The sequence below is a fragment of the Copadichromis virginalis genome, linkage group LG19 (genome assembly GCF_057382275.1).
Source record: "Copadichromis virginalis isolate Kocher_CV1m ecotype Utaka linkage group LG19, C_Virginalis_male_GT1.1, whole genome shotgun sequence".
Taxonomy (NCBI): domain Eukaryota; kingdom Metazoa; phylum Chordata; class Actinopteri; order Cichliformes; family Cichlidae; genus Copadichromis; species Copadichromis virginalis.
In genome coordinates this window covers 29,947,642-29,964,061 of record NC_140636.1, presented here as the reverse complement: position 1 = coordinate 29,964,061, position 16,420 = coordinate 29,947,642, and the positions used below count along the sequence as shown (strand labels likewise).

Genomic DNA, 16,420 nt, shown 5'->3' with positions numbered 1-16,420 from the left:
AAGTTCAGTGCATTGGACGATGTTACAACCTAGCGTCCTTTACACCCCCCCCCCCCCCCCCACACACACAGACAGACACACACACACACACACACACACACACACACACACACACACACACACACACACACACACACACACACACCTCAGACACACAATCCCTCCCTCTCTCTTAGCTTTAAAACAAATGCTAAAACTGTTATCTTCACGTAACACTTTACTGGCTGGGTCAAAGGACACTTAGCCTCTAAAGTTACTATCTCTGCATGTGAATGGCCATTCATCAAAGTGGACCCAATGTCACCTTCCTCACCTCTTGTCCCATAATGCACCTCTCCTCCTCCTCCTCAACACTGTCATCCATGGTTCCTGCAACTGCTCACCCCTCCTTCGTTCCCCCGCTCCAGTGCTTCCTTCAAAGCGCACATTGATCATCAGTGGATAGACAGTTTAAGAGAGTCGTACTGGTTTCGCTGAGCGAGTGTGTCTGTGCATCGGCAGGGGTCACACTGTGAAATTAGGCTGCATGCCAAGGCTAATTGAACTCAGGGTCACTAACGCGCATCACTGACCGTGTTACTTAGCATATCTACTGATAAGATTGTGTGCATGTGTGTGTGTGTGTGTGTGTGTGTGCACGCGTGGTTGTGTGTATTGCAGGTAATTTAAAGTAAAACAGCAAACAGAACCCAAGGTAGCCATAATAAGGAATGACTACAGTTAAGTGGTTTAAGGTGTCACGGGAAATGACATTCACAGACCATCAAAGGCATTTTTCACACGTTGCTGTGATAATAACCACAATTGTTTCACTGCTGTTTATAGAACAAGAGGTTTTAAATTGGAAGTAGCTTGCAATTAAACAAACCATGCAAACACAAAGTATATACATTCATGCATGTAACTGGACAATAACAATCACAACCAGCGTTTGTTCCCATCTCAGGAAATTTCCCCCCCTGATGTTTTGGATGTTGTACGCATATAAGAGGCCACAAATGCTCTCTAATTTAATTTTGCATCCTTCTCAAAATAGATGGCCAGCATTAACCGCCCACATGAAGAAACGCCAAAAAGTAACTCACACATACATACAAAAGTCTAACTACTGAAAGGTCAAATTAGGTAGCAATTAGGCAAATTGAAATAGCTGCTAAATCCATTTTGCTCTAATTAGAACACTTAGTAGTACCACAATTTGTAATGCATTAGTCCAGTCACCTCTATGTAATTACGACATTTCATTTCACCTGCTGTGACCCGACATCTCCTGAATATCATTAAAAAGCAGCTTTTTTGAGGTTGTGTGAGAATGTAAAAAAAGGTCACAGTTAATAGTTTGCAAATACTTGCACATTAGTTAAAAGGAGACAGTTTAGGTTCTGCTCAACAGTAGTAACTATAGCTACAAGTAACATTAAGGGACATTAAGGAAAGAGTAAATGGTAAAACATGGTGTACCAGGGGCACAAGTGTAAGTTCTGCAGCAATGTTAAAATGGGTTAGATCAGATGTTGTGAGTAAGGTAGCATTTGGTTGTTTTTCTGCTGTTATAAGTGACAATATGTCTGGAAGTGAAGGAAAGCTGGTAGTTTTGAGTTAGAAAGAGCTCACCAGATATCTGCAACCTTCTTCTCATAAAGCCTAACATTTCCCCGTATGTTCCATATTTTATTGCACGAGTTTGACTGTAACAATCTAATCTCCAGAGAATGAAGTTAACTTTATTTGCATCTGTTCTGCTGAGATGCTGCTTTGATGTTGACCCATGTCATCCCGGTGGCTTCTAATCAAATGACCTAATGAAGGGGGTGGTGATGTGTGTGTGTGTGTGTGTGTGTGTGTCTGCCGTCAGAATGCAGACTGAGACTATCTGCTTTCTCTACCCATGTGGAGCAAAGGGTCAAGAGTTGCAACAGTTTTAATGATGGCTTGAGTGAATGTGTGCGAGAGGGTGTGAGTGTGTATTGTGCACTAGATTCCTTTGTGCTCATCTTTCCTGAGTTGCGGTTCTCTGTAGCGTGACCTCCGGCCTGGTCACTTGACCTTTCCAGTGTTGACCCGTCCTTGGTCATCCAGCTGTAAAACAGACTGTGCACATCTGCGCTTTGGTTACATCCTGAAGAAGTTCTGTGCTCTTTAAATGAAAAAGCCTCATAAACACATCTGTTTGTTTTCTCACAGTGTGGGTTCCTACGTGGTTTCCTCCTGCGATTGGCCTATTTGCTCACTCTAAATCTGCATGCTAGAATCTTTACTATTATCGTTGTTCTTCCATAGGTTTTTTCCCCCTAGATTCCTTGCCCCCTCTGCAGAGGACCAGAGGAACTGCATTTGCGCAGACTGACACAACTTACAGTAAGGCATTTGGGAGCAGGCAAACGAAAGAGGAGCTGCATTTACTTCCTAATATTGTTAAGTTTTACATGTTAACCAAATAGATGACGCACTACCTAGTATTTAATATTTGCTTTTTCCTTTCCTTTCCTTTCCTTTCCTTTCCTCGTGGAGATATGAATAATGCCATTTGGACGGGTCTCACTTAAATGACTCTCAAATACACACAGGAACAATTTATTAGAAAAAGTGGGGTGTTTGGGATGATTGTCAAACCATTCCAGGAGAGAAGAAACAGAGCGTACAGATTTCCGTCGCAGTTGCATCTGGCTGATCACAGTTGCATCTGGCTGACGGAGAAACTTTGACACACAAATCTGTCTTCAACAGCCCGAAAACCTCAATCTAAGAGGGCAGTTTCACAAAGTTCGAAGCTTGTGGAATGAATACGGTGTAAGACCTGCGCGACAAGCCACGGCAACAGACTGAAAAAAAAAAAAACTCCCCTTTTTCTACCCGCATCTTTCTTTCTTTCTATTTGAACTTGTTGGGTCCCCGATAAAGCACACAGGGCCCCCTTTTCGTCTCCTCCCATCCATCTCTCTTTCTCTCCTTCCTCTATATCTCTCTTTCTCTCTCTCCCCCCTGCTAGGATCCCCACAGCTGCGCGGACCAGGTGCGTTCCGCCCCGACACACACACACGCGCGCGCTGACACACACACACACACACACACACACACACACACACACACACACACACACACACACACACACACACACACCCTTACACCCGCCAACGGACGCAGCAGGAAATGCCTAATACCAGTTTTAGAATGATGCCACTATGCCAGCTTGACAGGGAGGCTGCAGGATCTGTCACAAGAGACGGCAACGGAGACCGAGAGAGAAAGCAAGCCCGACTGAGTGAGCAGTATCTCGCACAAAACGAGGAAACCGAAAGAATGAAATAATTGCTTTGTTTCCAAATGGTACCTTCTAATATTAAGTCGAGACAGCCGAAAAGACTTTCCGCTGCTCTACCAAACAGTGTCACCTCACGGGGGTTCATTTCCAATACTTGCATCTCCACTGACAGAGCCAAACATACATCCAGTGACACCCCTCTCCAGGGATCCTAAAGTAAAAGGGACCTCTTTGTGACTGTGCTTATGCGTGGGACAGCGCACGCATGTGTGACTTTACGTGTGGGTGGATGCACATGTGTTTTTATAACAAAAAAAAGAAAAGAAAAAAGTACCAGTTATTTTGGTCTGTGGCTCACCACAGCTCACACTCTCCTCTGTCTTGTACTCATCTCACATGGCCCCAACAGAAGAAGGGGAAAAAGTGTGTGACAGACTGAGAAGCCAGTGAACAAGAGAAAGACAGATCAGAAAATACAGATAAGATAAAGAACGAGTTGATGAGGTGGAGGAAAATAAATTTGTCATCAAAAGGTTTGCACACTACAGGAGATTTTAGAAAATACCCGACAAATCAGTATGCACCGCTGGCCTAATTCGTATTTGATGGCCTCCATTTGTACTGGTGCTGGTGTGTTTCTTCTCAAAAGTACTGCACTTCTCATAAAATGTCTCACAGAACGAGGTCTTGGGAAGGGAGCCAATACATGTTGTTTCATACAACAGTGAAGAAGATTACTTCTTAAGCAAAAAAAGCATATATAGTCCCACCAGTCATGATTTCCTAAAACCTAAGCGTCTTCTAGGCTACCATATACGGGTGGCCTGGTGATACAGGGGTTAGTGCTATCGTCTCACAGCAAGAAGGTTCCTGAATTGAACCCCAGCTGGGGCCTTTCTGCGTGGAGCTTGCACTTTCTTCCTGTGCCAGTTAGGGCTTCCTCCTACAGTCCAAACACATGCACATCTATTGGCCACGGAGGTGAGGTAAGCAGACAAAGTCCTTTAGGTGTATAAAATGCATGGTTAAATGACTAAAGAAGCAGGTTTAGTCATAGTTTTTTATTTAAAACGTCAGTTTTATTCAACCGTAATTTAGTCATCTAAATTCTTTTTACTCTGCTTTAGTCGACTGCATATCGTGAGATTATATTAGACTAAATTTAGATCTAAACTTGAGTCATTTGAATAAAATATAAAGTGTAACAGTTTACACAGTTTAAAAAGCATTTTACCAGAATAAACAAAGCTCTACCCTTTCCCCGGGGCAGCTCAAATGTGCGCATCTAATCTTACTGCACACTTCCAAACTCGTCCCATGTTTCTACGCAATTAAGTAGTTCTGATTGGATCTCATCTCTGCAGAGATGTTTTTATTCATGCACAGTGAGCGTCAGTTCATTTCCTCACACTTTTTGTCCTCATGCATTAGTTTTTATTTCCTTATAGCCAATTTCGTAGACATTGGTTAAAACTAGTCTAAACTAAATGACAATTTTTTGTTGCCCCTGTAAGCATTTTTAGCCTTGGACTAAGCTAAGTCCACTTCTCGTATCTGAGGCTGCTACACAATGTTTTTGGAGCATGGTTACAGTCAGTCTTAGGGATCGAAAATAAAAACATATGTATGTTAAATTGTGGCATACATATTATGCTATTAATTGATTAAAATCTGATTCTCTTCAATAAGAACCACACACCAACTTGCAGTACTGTGTAATAGTCTACTATAGACTATTACACAGTACTCGGATCATCATGAACAATTAAGGAGATTTGCAAAAAAAAAAGCAATAAAACAACAAAAATCAGTAGCACAAGTCTCTAATCATCCGACTGACCCAGTCCAATTTAATAGCACGTTATAGGACAATATTTGATCAGCTGACACAATAGGACATTATGGCTGCATCTAAAGTAACAGCCCTGATGGTGTCTCACTGATAAATACGCATTAAGTTGCATAAATTTAGTCTGGTCAGTCTTTGTGAAGCAGCTTTGCTACTTTTAATATTCAGTTAAATGAGAAAAATGCAAAGCCATTAATAGTCTAATATGTCATAGTTACTTATCATGTATATGCTGAACGTTCTGAGGTATTGATATTTTTTTTTTCTCCCACAGAGGTCTATAAATAGGAAATGATGCACATGGTGCATGTTACTATGTATATGTCAGAGGTCAGTGTGATCAGAGACAAATGTGCAGTGTAAAGCACAAGTGCAATGTGGCTAACGAAAACTCTTTGCATTTTATTGTATTGGAAACTTAGAGAGACCGCCAAACTCATATATTGACACATACACAATTGCACACCCTGACACCTCAATGTGGCCACATTCTCACCTCAAACTTTTCCATTCACTGACTGACAGGCCAGCGTTTCCACCAGCGGATGTTTTTTGAGGCCAGTATTTCTTTGAAAAGACACAGAGGGCCTCAGCCGCACAGGAGAAAATTATGTCTTCAGTAGGATACCAAGAGTCTTCGTGCCTCGCTGCTGAACCCTTTCTCTTTCATACACCATGGAGGTTATAATTTTCTTTTTGCGTGCATCAACTGAAATGTTTCACAGAATGACATAATTCTGTGTTGGAACCTGTTGGAAGTAAATTTCTATACAAAGAAACTAAACATAGACGCACACACACACACACATATGCACACACTCCAACAGGAAGAGTGTGGGTGTTTGGGAGCAGCTGCATGGAGTGGCATCAGACCCAGCTTCCTCCTGGTGCAGCGAGCACCATCTCTCCTCCCTTTTCTTTTTCTCTCCCACCATCTACTCATTTCCTACACATTTATTTCTAATCTTCCTTTGTTGTCGCCACTTCCTAGACAGAAACATATATTTAGTTGCAAATAGGCAACATCATCATGCCACCATCTTTATGATGAGTCTCATCAGGAAACTGAACCCAAGATTTAATCTGCACCGTTGACAGAAATTAGTTGGCTGTGGCAAGCACACGGAAAACAGTTTGCGCATGTTGCAATGCAAAGACTGTGTGTGTGTGTGTCCTGTTTCTGCCCTCTTTCCTTAGAATGGTTACACATCAGCACATTGCCACCTGAAAGCCCAAACGTTACTCAATACTTTCCTGCACTGAGCTCTAATTGAGAGCTTGCTAGCAATTTTAAGAGTTTACTTAACTTGCGCACCTGCGCGATGTGAAGCTGCAATGACTCAAGCAGTTGATGGACAGAGCAGATAAAGCTATAAAACACACACACACACACACACACACACACACACACACACACACACACACACACACACACACACACACACACACACTACATAAAAGAGAGATGGTTTGGAAATGTATCTGTTATATGGGCGCCCCAGCTGCAAAATGTCAATCTTTTGATTGTTACACAATCATCTCTGTAGTGGCTTGATTATAAAAATGACATGATAAACAGGATGCATTGCATGTGTCAGAGAAATGTTCAGCAGTGTTTGAATCAAGGCCAGTGGAATCTTCTTCTAACACAAAGAGGCACAGGTGCAAGAGCCTAAGCATCTTGGTGTTTCAATTTTCTTTTCACTTTTCTCTCTTCTTGCTCCATACTGCTATTACTCAGTCCAATTCCAGCCATTACTCCTACATCTTTCTGCTTTCTTTTAAGAGCTCCTCTCAACCATTTTCTGTCAGCAGCACACTCCCAGTACGTGATAACTGTGCTGAAGACACTCAGCAGTTATTTCTGTGTTTCCTGTGTGTCATGTGGTGGTAGCTTGAGCTAGCTAGCATGGCTGACAACACACAGGCTCCCAGGTGCAGAGTGTCACGGAGTGGGCTGTCAGCCAGAAAGCCTGTGGGCCAGTTAGCAGCCAACAGGGCCCTGCAGCACGTGCTGGCCTCCACCCCCCCAGTGCTATTCCCAGTGGCAAAGAAGAACAAAGTTATAACATTCTGTCTTTTTTGGGAAAACACATGTGTATGTGAACATGTGTGAGCCTGCGTTTCTGCTGCACCAAAGTAACCTGTTTGAGAGTACATTTTTTAAACACAACATCACTGCTTTGTCAATGACTGGCATGCTGTAGCTGATCTGCCGTATTTGGTAATATGCTCGTGTTTCTCTCTCAGAGTTAAAGGGTCAGGCTGCACTAACAGAGCCGACCTCGAGTGAAACCGGCATGCAGGGGCACCAGGGTTTGCCCTCTTCCCCCAGCTCGCCCCCAGGCCACAGATGCATCGACCCAGACAAGGCTGCACTTCTCTGGGCAGCACAGAGAGACTGCTGTGCTCTGGTTCCTGGAGCCCTGATGCTCTGATTGAGACCCTGCGCCCATGCAGGAACCAGAGGGAGGGGAAGAGAGAGCAACAGAGGGGATGCAAACACATCTGGCATCTGCAAAACCCGCACACAACTTCTCATATCATCACGGAGTAATGTACAGGCCCTATAGAAAAGCAAAGCGCTCCCGTCCCTTCGCTATCACACGTGCGGAAGACGATACGCACCCCCACACAACCAAATGGTTGCCTCGCTCCAAATTCTCATAATTATGTGAGGAGCAGGACAAGAAGGCACAACAATCCTCCAGCTGGTAGGACAGCACCAGTATACACCGCTCTGTGCTATTGTTCTTTATATATAGCTCTCCAAGAAAAGCTGTGTTGGTGTCTAAAACAATAGATTATGTCACCACATGGTATCTAAAACAGGAAATGGTATAAAACAATGCTCTCTCCAATGGTGTATGCACATAGGGTATGGTATATAAATAAAGTTAGCTCGATTGAAGCTCTTAAAGGGAAGATACATGAAAAGCTATGAAAGGAGGACACCTTAGAGAGCATATCAGAGTGCAAGAATTTGTGTGGGTGCACGTCTCTGCAAGGTGTCTTTTTGGTGTGTTTGCTTCTTTTGCGTGGGCGCTGCCTTTTGCATTAGGCGGCAGTACAGGACGGAGTTCGAGGTAGCGGTTGGGACTTGTGTTTGTGAGGGTTGAGTGTACACGTGTGGGTAAGAGTGCAGAGTACCTCTCATAAACAACCAGCACCAGCTTCAGCCCACTGTTCCACAGTGCCACAGGTCTTTGCAAAAGCTTTCTTCAAATCATCTGGCAACGATTTTCATGAGCACAGTTGTTTAAAAACGGATGGGTAATACACAAAAAAGATTTCTTGTGACAGAAAAAAAGAATATATCAAATGCGTGATGCTGGTATGGATGCGAGCTGCCCCCTCTCTTGGAGTATAGGCCAGTGAGAGGCAAAGCAGCACGCTGGAGCGGTGAGCCCTTTGTGGCCAGCTGTGGGGCCATTAAAGGCCCATCTGCAGACAATAGGCTCTGTCTGAAGGGCGCACACAGCCTGGTTCCTGTCCTGTTCTGCCTCACTGTGTTTGTGTATGGATGCGTACATGAGAGTACCAAGCATTTCCAAGCCCCATTTTAATCTATTACAAAGGAATACAGAGAAAACACATTTACTCACGCAGCTACACTCTAAATGGCACTCGTTTTTACATGTCTGTGTTAAAGCCGGTAATTTTCCACACAAAAATCTCTCCCTACGTATTATCAACTCATAACCTGAGTTAGTGATAACGGCGTCTCTGCTTTGTGGGAGAATCATACCGTGGCTCACTCAGGCATCTCTTGTTTCAGTCAGAAATCATCACAAATGGCGGAAAACCTGATGTCACAGCGCGATTAAGGCTTTAATGCCACCCTCTTCGTCAAAGACGGGGGAAATGAAGCTCGCTTCATTAAAAGGTTATCTCCTCTCACACACTTGAGACGCAAAGCAGAATGCAAAAATATAAGCAGGCACTGGAAAACAGCAAGCTGGCCCAACCACACACCACTCAGCGCGGTTCGATCAAGCAAGCCACAGCTTCACATGCCTCGACACACACGCACACACATACAGAGCTGCTGCATGCAGACACATGCAAAAATATCTGTCCCAATACTAAAATAGGCCCACAGAGGTTGCACCTGCACCTGTGCCCTGGTCCACACCTACACACAGGTGTCAGGATGTGACACATACACACAGACAGAGAGAGATAGCAGAGAGGGAGGGGGAAGAACAAGAGCGGGGTGAATCACACTACTGCGGTCGACCAGAAAGCTTTTTCTAGATATCATCTCTGTATTTTGGAGTGTAACCATGTGTGTGATTTTCATTTTTAAACAGACTTTCATGTTGATGTGTTTAATTATAAAAAACACACAAGAAATTCTGCACACAAGGCAGAATCGGAAATTCAATTCTTTTAAGTATGTCAAATAATGAGCCTTTCATTCCTAATTATGGGCTACGTAGCGTAGAGTGAAAGTTTAAGCAAACCGTGTATCATATTGAATGCACGGGTATTCAAGTGTGTCATTGTGTGATTCAGAATGAATGGCCTTTGAATGTGCATCTGTTTATCACAGTGAGTCACCCATTTGTCCCCCCAGTGGTACGTCCCTTCTCAAATGGGGCTGAAAAGGGGACAAAATACTTTACGCAGTGGTTTTTCTTTATTTTATAAATATAGATATCTGTGTGTGTATATATAGAGAGCTTTGTGGGCAGACATATGCATAAATTAACACATACTGATATATATACACAAACACCTGCACACTAAACATAAGGTAGGAGGAGAAAGATTTTTATTTCCAGTGTAATAATAAGAAAGGCAACAAGTAATAAAAGGAATTAAATTGCAGTGTTTAGAAAAGTTAAAAACTAAAGAAAAACAGCATTAAAATCAAGCTAGTATTGGTGTCTTTGCCTGCTAAGAAGTATAAGAAACTGAGCTTTGTCACAGTGCTGTGGCAGTGTTGGAGGTGAGACGGATTACACGGATCAGGTTAGAAAACCGTTTCATCTTCCAGTTTACCAAGACAATGTTTATACACTCATCCCACATTATATGTATATTTATACATAACGTATGGATTTCTTTTGTGAAATCTCGCCACCCTCTGGAAGCTGTTAGTTACTGCAGTCAAAAAGAGCACTGCAATACAAAATTCAATCATGTTTCAAATTAATTTTTATGCAGCTTTTAAACATTTATTTTGTGTCATTGCTCTCCAAGTTTTTCAAGGTTTTTTTTGTTTTGTTTTATTTAGAAAATCTCTCAAAAATGTTTTACACATGTTTGTGTTCTCCATAGCTGGAAGGCAGCCAGGAATTACTGAAGCTTATAACAGATATGAGGCTCAGTAATGATGTTGACTAATGTGTTATTATCTTACAAATACGGACAGATGCATTGTAGATACAGTCCATTTATAAGAAAAAGAAAATAAATTAGATGCATGGACTGCGAACAATGAAATTAGTGCCTTGAAGCATATTCTGCGAGCTGAGTATTTTCCCTCTCTCACCACACGTGGCTCACAGTTCATCCTTTCTGGCGCCGATGGGACAGGAAATCCCGGTGCCTTTGAGGCCACAGTAGCCTTTAGGTACCTTCTTCAGGTACTGCTGGTGATAGTCCTCAGCGTAGTAAAACTGCTGCCCAACCAGAATCTCAGTTGTAATGGGACCATATCCTTTTTTCTCCAGCTCCTAGAGACAAAACACAAACATTCACCACTTTAGTTAAAACTGAATGCAAACTGAGAAATAAAAAGAAAAGAAAAAAAAGCACCTGTTCATAGTGTACACTGTTTGTTATTCAGCTGATGCTCAGCACAGTGATGCCATTGACTGAGGTTAGTCATTGTCATTACGTTGTGGGTTTGTATCCTCCACACTGCTTTCATTACCACACTCATGAAATATATTCAGCATTGCTTTCTCCAACTCCCTTAGCTTCCTCAAATGAACACACCTCTTAAATGTTTTTTTTTTCAAATTCTGTAGTGTATTGCGTGTGAACTTCCAATACATCTCCCTCATACAGTAAAGGGTTTCTGCTCCTCAACTAGAAAGCAGGGTGATTGAGTGACAGAAGAAAGGAACATCTTTTGTTTTGTAGTGCAGCGTGCTTCTGTGGCTCTCTCTGTGGGACAAAGCATCAAAGAGTATCCGCTCTCTTTGAGGCCTCTTTAAGACATTTTCACACTTAGCCTTTTCTAAACACCTTTAGAGAAGGCTTCAAACCCACTAAAGCAGCACGCTCGTTCACATAGACACTCATAACGCCTTGAAAAACACCTCTGACAGATATATCAAAGGTTTACCTGCTGTGCTGAGTGGTTTTCTCTATCTAATAATACAAGCACTCAGGCCTCTCTAGATCAGTGCTCCTGAGAGCTGACAAACAACAAGTCTGAGCTGCACTGGGACTGTCTGTGGGCAACAAGTAGCTTGTGTGTACAACAGATTGCTACACCTCAGAGAGAGCAGTTTGCAGCACTGAGGTGCTTTGCTTTGTGGGGGTGTCAGATGGGCTCAGAAAGTACAACAAAACAAGAGCTGAATGTGCTCAAGAAGGATGAGCATGTTCTTACCTTCTGCATGTAAGTCATTAAGTATGTTGTTTATATCTGATAAGAGTATTGTGTAGAAGGTTGTGATTGTACAAACCTCAAAGATCTATCCCTAAACTTTACACTCCTTCTGAGCAGGTTTTGGCTCATCACTTTGGTTTTATGAGAGCTCTTCTGCTTCATTTTTATTAACCAGCACCGCTGGTAATCAGGGTTGGGGTTAATTACAGTTTTTTCTGATTGCTTAAGCACATTTTTTGTAACTATTGGCTAATTTTGCAAAACTCTTCACACAAATAAGAAAACCTGTCACCCAATAATCAAAGCATTGTAGTTCTCTTGCAAAAGCGAACACAGCTAGATTACAGTTTTTTCTGAATGCTTAAACCCTAACTGTGATTCCTGTAGCACAATCTCTAAAACTATTCAGACTTATAGCAAAACCACTCACTGAGTTTGCAAAACTAAAAGCACAAAAACTGCTTTGCACTCAGTTTGCAATTTTGTAACACACACTTTGCAAAACTGTAGGCACAATTCACTGCACAACAGTCAATTATCAAATTTCCAACACACTCCTAGCAAAAGTATACACATGTATGGCTATCATTAACACTAATTTGCCAACTGTCTGGCACACTTTCACATGTGAAAACTTTTTTAGATAATTAGTTCACTTTGCAATCAGCCTAAGCACTATAATACAGGTAAGCTGTGTGTGCGGAGTACAATGGAGGGAGCAGAAAGAGTGAGAAGTAGAGGAGGCCGAGGAAGAGGACGTGGAGGTGAAGAAGTAGGATGAAGAGGACGACAAGGACAAGGAGGAGCAAGAGGAAGACGAGGAGGGGGGAGAGGAAGGGTAGGAAGAGTAAGAAATAGAATTGCTGATGACATCAGAGCTACAATAGTGGACCATGTAATCAACCGTGGAATGACCCTGAGGGTAGCTGGCCAACGGGTCCAGCCTAACTCGAGCCGCTACACTGTAGCAAGTATCATAAGGACATTTTGAGAATCGGTTAGTACAGTCACTTCGCACAAAGATTTGTAGCACTGCCGTATGCCAATGAGAAACACACCAATACCACTGATGTAAAAATACTGAAATTGTTACTTTACAGAATTGCTAGATGACCAGATGCTGGGGGCAGAGGAAGCATGTTCACTGCAGACCAAGTAACCCATATAGTCATTATGGCGATTGCAAATAATCCTATACTTGGAAATAAACACTTGTGTTTGTTTTGATGTGTTTGAATAAACACCAGTACTTGAAGTTTGGATCCCTCTATGCTTATGGATCTATGACAGAAGTATGAGCTCAAACTGACATGGCCTACCTTGTGCACAGAGAAAGCAAAAGCCAGATGTGTTTTGTATTCATACCATCAGTGTGCAGTTGGCGCATTGTGTGCTTAGTAGATGATGGCTTGTGTGTACTGTTTGATACGGAAACACCATTTTTACAAAGGTGTGAAGGGTTAATCTAGCTGTGTTTGCTTTTGCAAGAGAACTACAATGTTTTGATTATTGGGTGACAGGTTTTCTTATTTGTGTGAAGAGTTTTGCAAAATTAGCCAATAGTTACAAAAAATGTGCTTAAGCAATCAGAAAAAACTGTAATCCATATTTTGTTTGTTGAAAATTGATTAGTTACTGTTACAGTTTTTTCTGAATGCTTAAACCCTAACTGTGATTCCTGTAGCACAATCTCTAAAACTATTCAGACTTATAGCAAAACCACTCACTGAGTTTGCAAAACTAAAAGCACAAAAACTGCTTTGCACTCAGTTTGCAATTTTGTAACACACACTTTGCAAAACTGTAGGCACAATTCACTGCACAACAGTCAATTATCAAATTTCCAACACACTCCTAGCAAAAGTATACACATGTATGGCTATCATTAACACTAATTTGCCAACTGTCTGGCACACTTTCACATGTGAAAACTTTTTTAGATAATTAGTTCACTTTGCAATCAGCCTAAGCACTATAATACAGGTAAGCTGTGTGTGCGGAGTACAATGGAGGGAGCAGAAAGAGTGAGAAGTAGAGGAGGCCGAGGAAGAGGACGTGGAGGTGAAGAAGTAGGATGAAGAGGACGACAAGGACAAGGAGGAGCAAGAGGAAGACGAGGAGGGGGGAGAGGAAGGGTAGGAAGAGTAAGAAATAGAATTGCTGATGACATCAGAGCTACAATAGTGGACCATGTAATCAACCGTGGAATGACCCTGAGGGTAGCTGGCCAACGGGTCCAGCCTAACTCGAGCCGCTACACTGTAGCAAGCATCATAAGGACATCTTGAAATGAGAATCGGTTAGTACAGTCACTTCGCACAAAGATTTGTAGCACTGCCATATGCCAATGAGAAACACACCAATACCATTGATGTAAAAATACTGAAATTGTTACTTTACAGAATTGCTAGATGACCAGATGCTGGGGCAGAGGAAGCATGTTCACTGCAGACCAAGTAACCCATATAGTCATTATGGCGATTGCAAATAATCCTATACTTGGAAATAAACACTTGTGTTTGTTTTGATGTGTTTGAATAAACACCAGTACTTGAAGTTTGGATCCCTCTATGCTTATGGATCTATGACAGAAGTATGAGCTCAAACTGACATAGCCTACCTTGTGCACAGAGAAAGCAAAAGCCAGATGTGTTTTGTATTCATACCATCAGTGTGCAGTTGGCGCATTGTGTGCTTAGTAGATGATGGCTTGTGTGTACTGTTTGATACGGAAACACCATTTTTACGAAGGTGTGAAGGGTTAATCTAGCTGTGTTCGCTTTTGCAAGAGAACTACAATGTTTTGATTATTGGGTGACAGGTTTTCTTATTTGTGTGAAGAGTTTTGCAAAATTAGCCAATAGTTACAAAAAATGTGCTTAAGCAATCAGAAAAAACTGTAAGTTGACATTTTTATACACTCGCCGGTCACTTTAGGGTTAGGGATAGGGTACATATTGCCAGCACTAGGCTGGATCCCTTTTTCCTTAATTCTTCACGCCAATGGAAACATAATCAGGGATTTTGCTCCATATTGACTGCAGTCATAAACGGATGTACATGGTTAGCAACCATGTACAAATGGTCCTAAGGGACCTAAAGTGTGCCACGAAACACCATTAAACATCCACCAGCGGTAAGGATTTGTGTTTTCAGGAATTTATGGCAAATTTTGATGTCTCAGCAGAAATCGAGACTCATCAGACCAGGCAGCATTTTCCAATTTTCTATGTTGTCAGATTTTGTGAACTGTAGCCTCACGTTACTGTTCTAAGCTGACAGAAGGTCTGCATACCTTGGTTGTGTCAAGTTGTTATAGTGTTACTGTTGCCCTCCTGTCAGCTCGAAGAAATCTGGCCATTCTCCTTTGGCATTGTCATTCAGAGAACTGCTGCTAAACCCAAGGGACGGCTGTGCAGCTTAAACCACTTTTCTTCCCCATTCTGATATTCAGTTTTATCTTCAGCACATCATCTTGACCATGTCTATATGCCTAAATACATACAGTTGCTGTCATGTGATTGGCTGATTAGATATTTGTATTAACAAACACTTGAATAGCTCCAGCCAATGAAGTAGACAGTGACTATACTTAGTAAAAAACCCACATGACCAGATTTTGCTTGTTAAATCAGTCAGTCCATCATCAAAACTGTTACAATTTCTTTGATTAAATTACTAATTATAACTGAGCTGATGAGTCTGTTGGAAAAGAGAAACAATAAAAACTCACAATGAAGCAGCGGTATGCTGTTTTTCACTGCCTAGAGCTATTTAGCTGTGAGAGTTCAACAAGCTAACCTCATACCTTTGGTCATCAGTAATTGTGTGATGAGAGAGTGAGACAATATCAGAAAAAATATAATTTCTAACTGAGACTAATGTCAGTGAAAAGCAGCAGGGTAGTGTGTGATGTTGCCCACATGGAGGCAGTGTGGTACTAACCGTGTGTGCTCGGGTTTGCTGGAGGTGATGCAGTGGAGTCAGTAAATCAAAGCTCTGCACCCCACAGAGAGGCTGAGGCAGCAGCTGACCTCTAACTCCTCAGTGGTTGCCGCTACAATGTGAGGGCTCTAATCTCCCTGCAGGAAGGACCCAGTGTCCACAATCCAAACTACAACACAATGCAGTCCTTAACACAGAGCCCGAGCCTCAGGAGCACAGACGTATTTACCTTTTAAAAAGGCAAACTGTGAGCAGTCTGCTAAAGAAGAACCAATTTTCCTGCTTGTATCCACCAGCACTGTGGTTAGCCAGCCGGCACAAGCAAAGAGCTTTGTACATCATGGCCTAATTAATCCGCCATCACCACCAAACCACAGTAGCAGAGAACCCTCCGGGGCAGAGGATGCTCCGTGTGAAGGGAGCGCCACGTCCAAGCAAAGGTCTGCTATTCTGAGTATACATACACCTCCACCCTGACACCCCCACACCACTCCCTCGCTCTCCATCCAGCCTTGTACAGCAGTCACAACACGGCGGCCATTTTAGATCTATAAATCAAAATGCATGGCGTCATGCCACTGTGTATAACCTTATGTGGCTTTGCTTTCTCTCTCTCTCACTGCAGCAGCGGCGGCAGCAGCAAAGGCATGGAAGGAAGAATATGGAGGGTAGGAAAGGATGTAAAGATGAGGGGGAGAAAATTCTAGATAGGAAAAAGTTGATGACGTTCAAATGATGGTTACCGAGAGACAGGCAGAAGCGTGTTTGCATGTGCAAATATGTATATGAGTGT

At 42.4% G+C, this 16,420-nt stretch overlaps 1 protein-coding gene across 1 annotated transcript in view; it reads right to left on the bottom strand.

Moving 5' to 3' along the window:
• Nucleotides 1-9,866: 9,866 nt before the first annotated feature.
• msrab (methionine sulfoxide reductase Ab) overlaps nucleotides 9,867-16,420 on the bottom strand; it is a 45,481-nt gene continuing 38,927 nt past the window's right edge. The window contains exon 6 of the mRNA XM_085440698.1: nucleotides 9,867-10,795. Within this exon, the coding sequence (XP_085296824.1) occupies nucleotides 10,622-10,795 (174 nt within the window). The 3' untranslated portion in view covers nucleotides 9,867-10,621. The remainder of the gene's footprint in view (nucleotides 10,796-16,420) is intronic.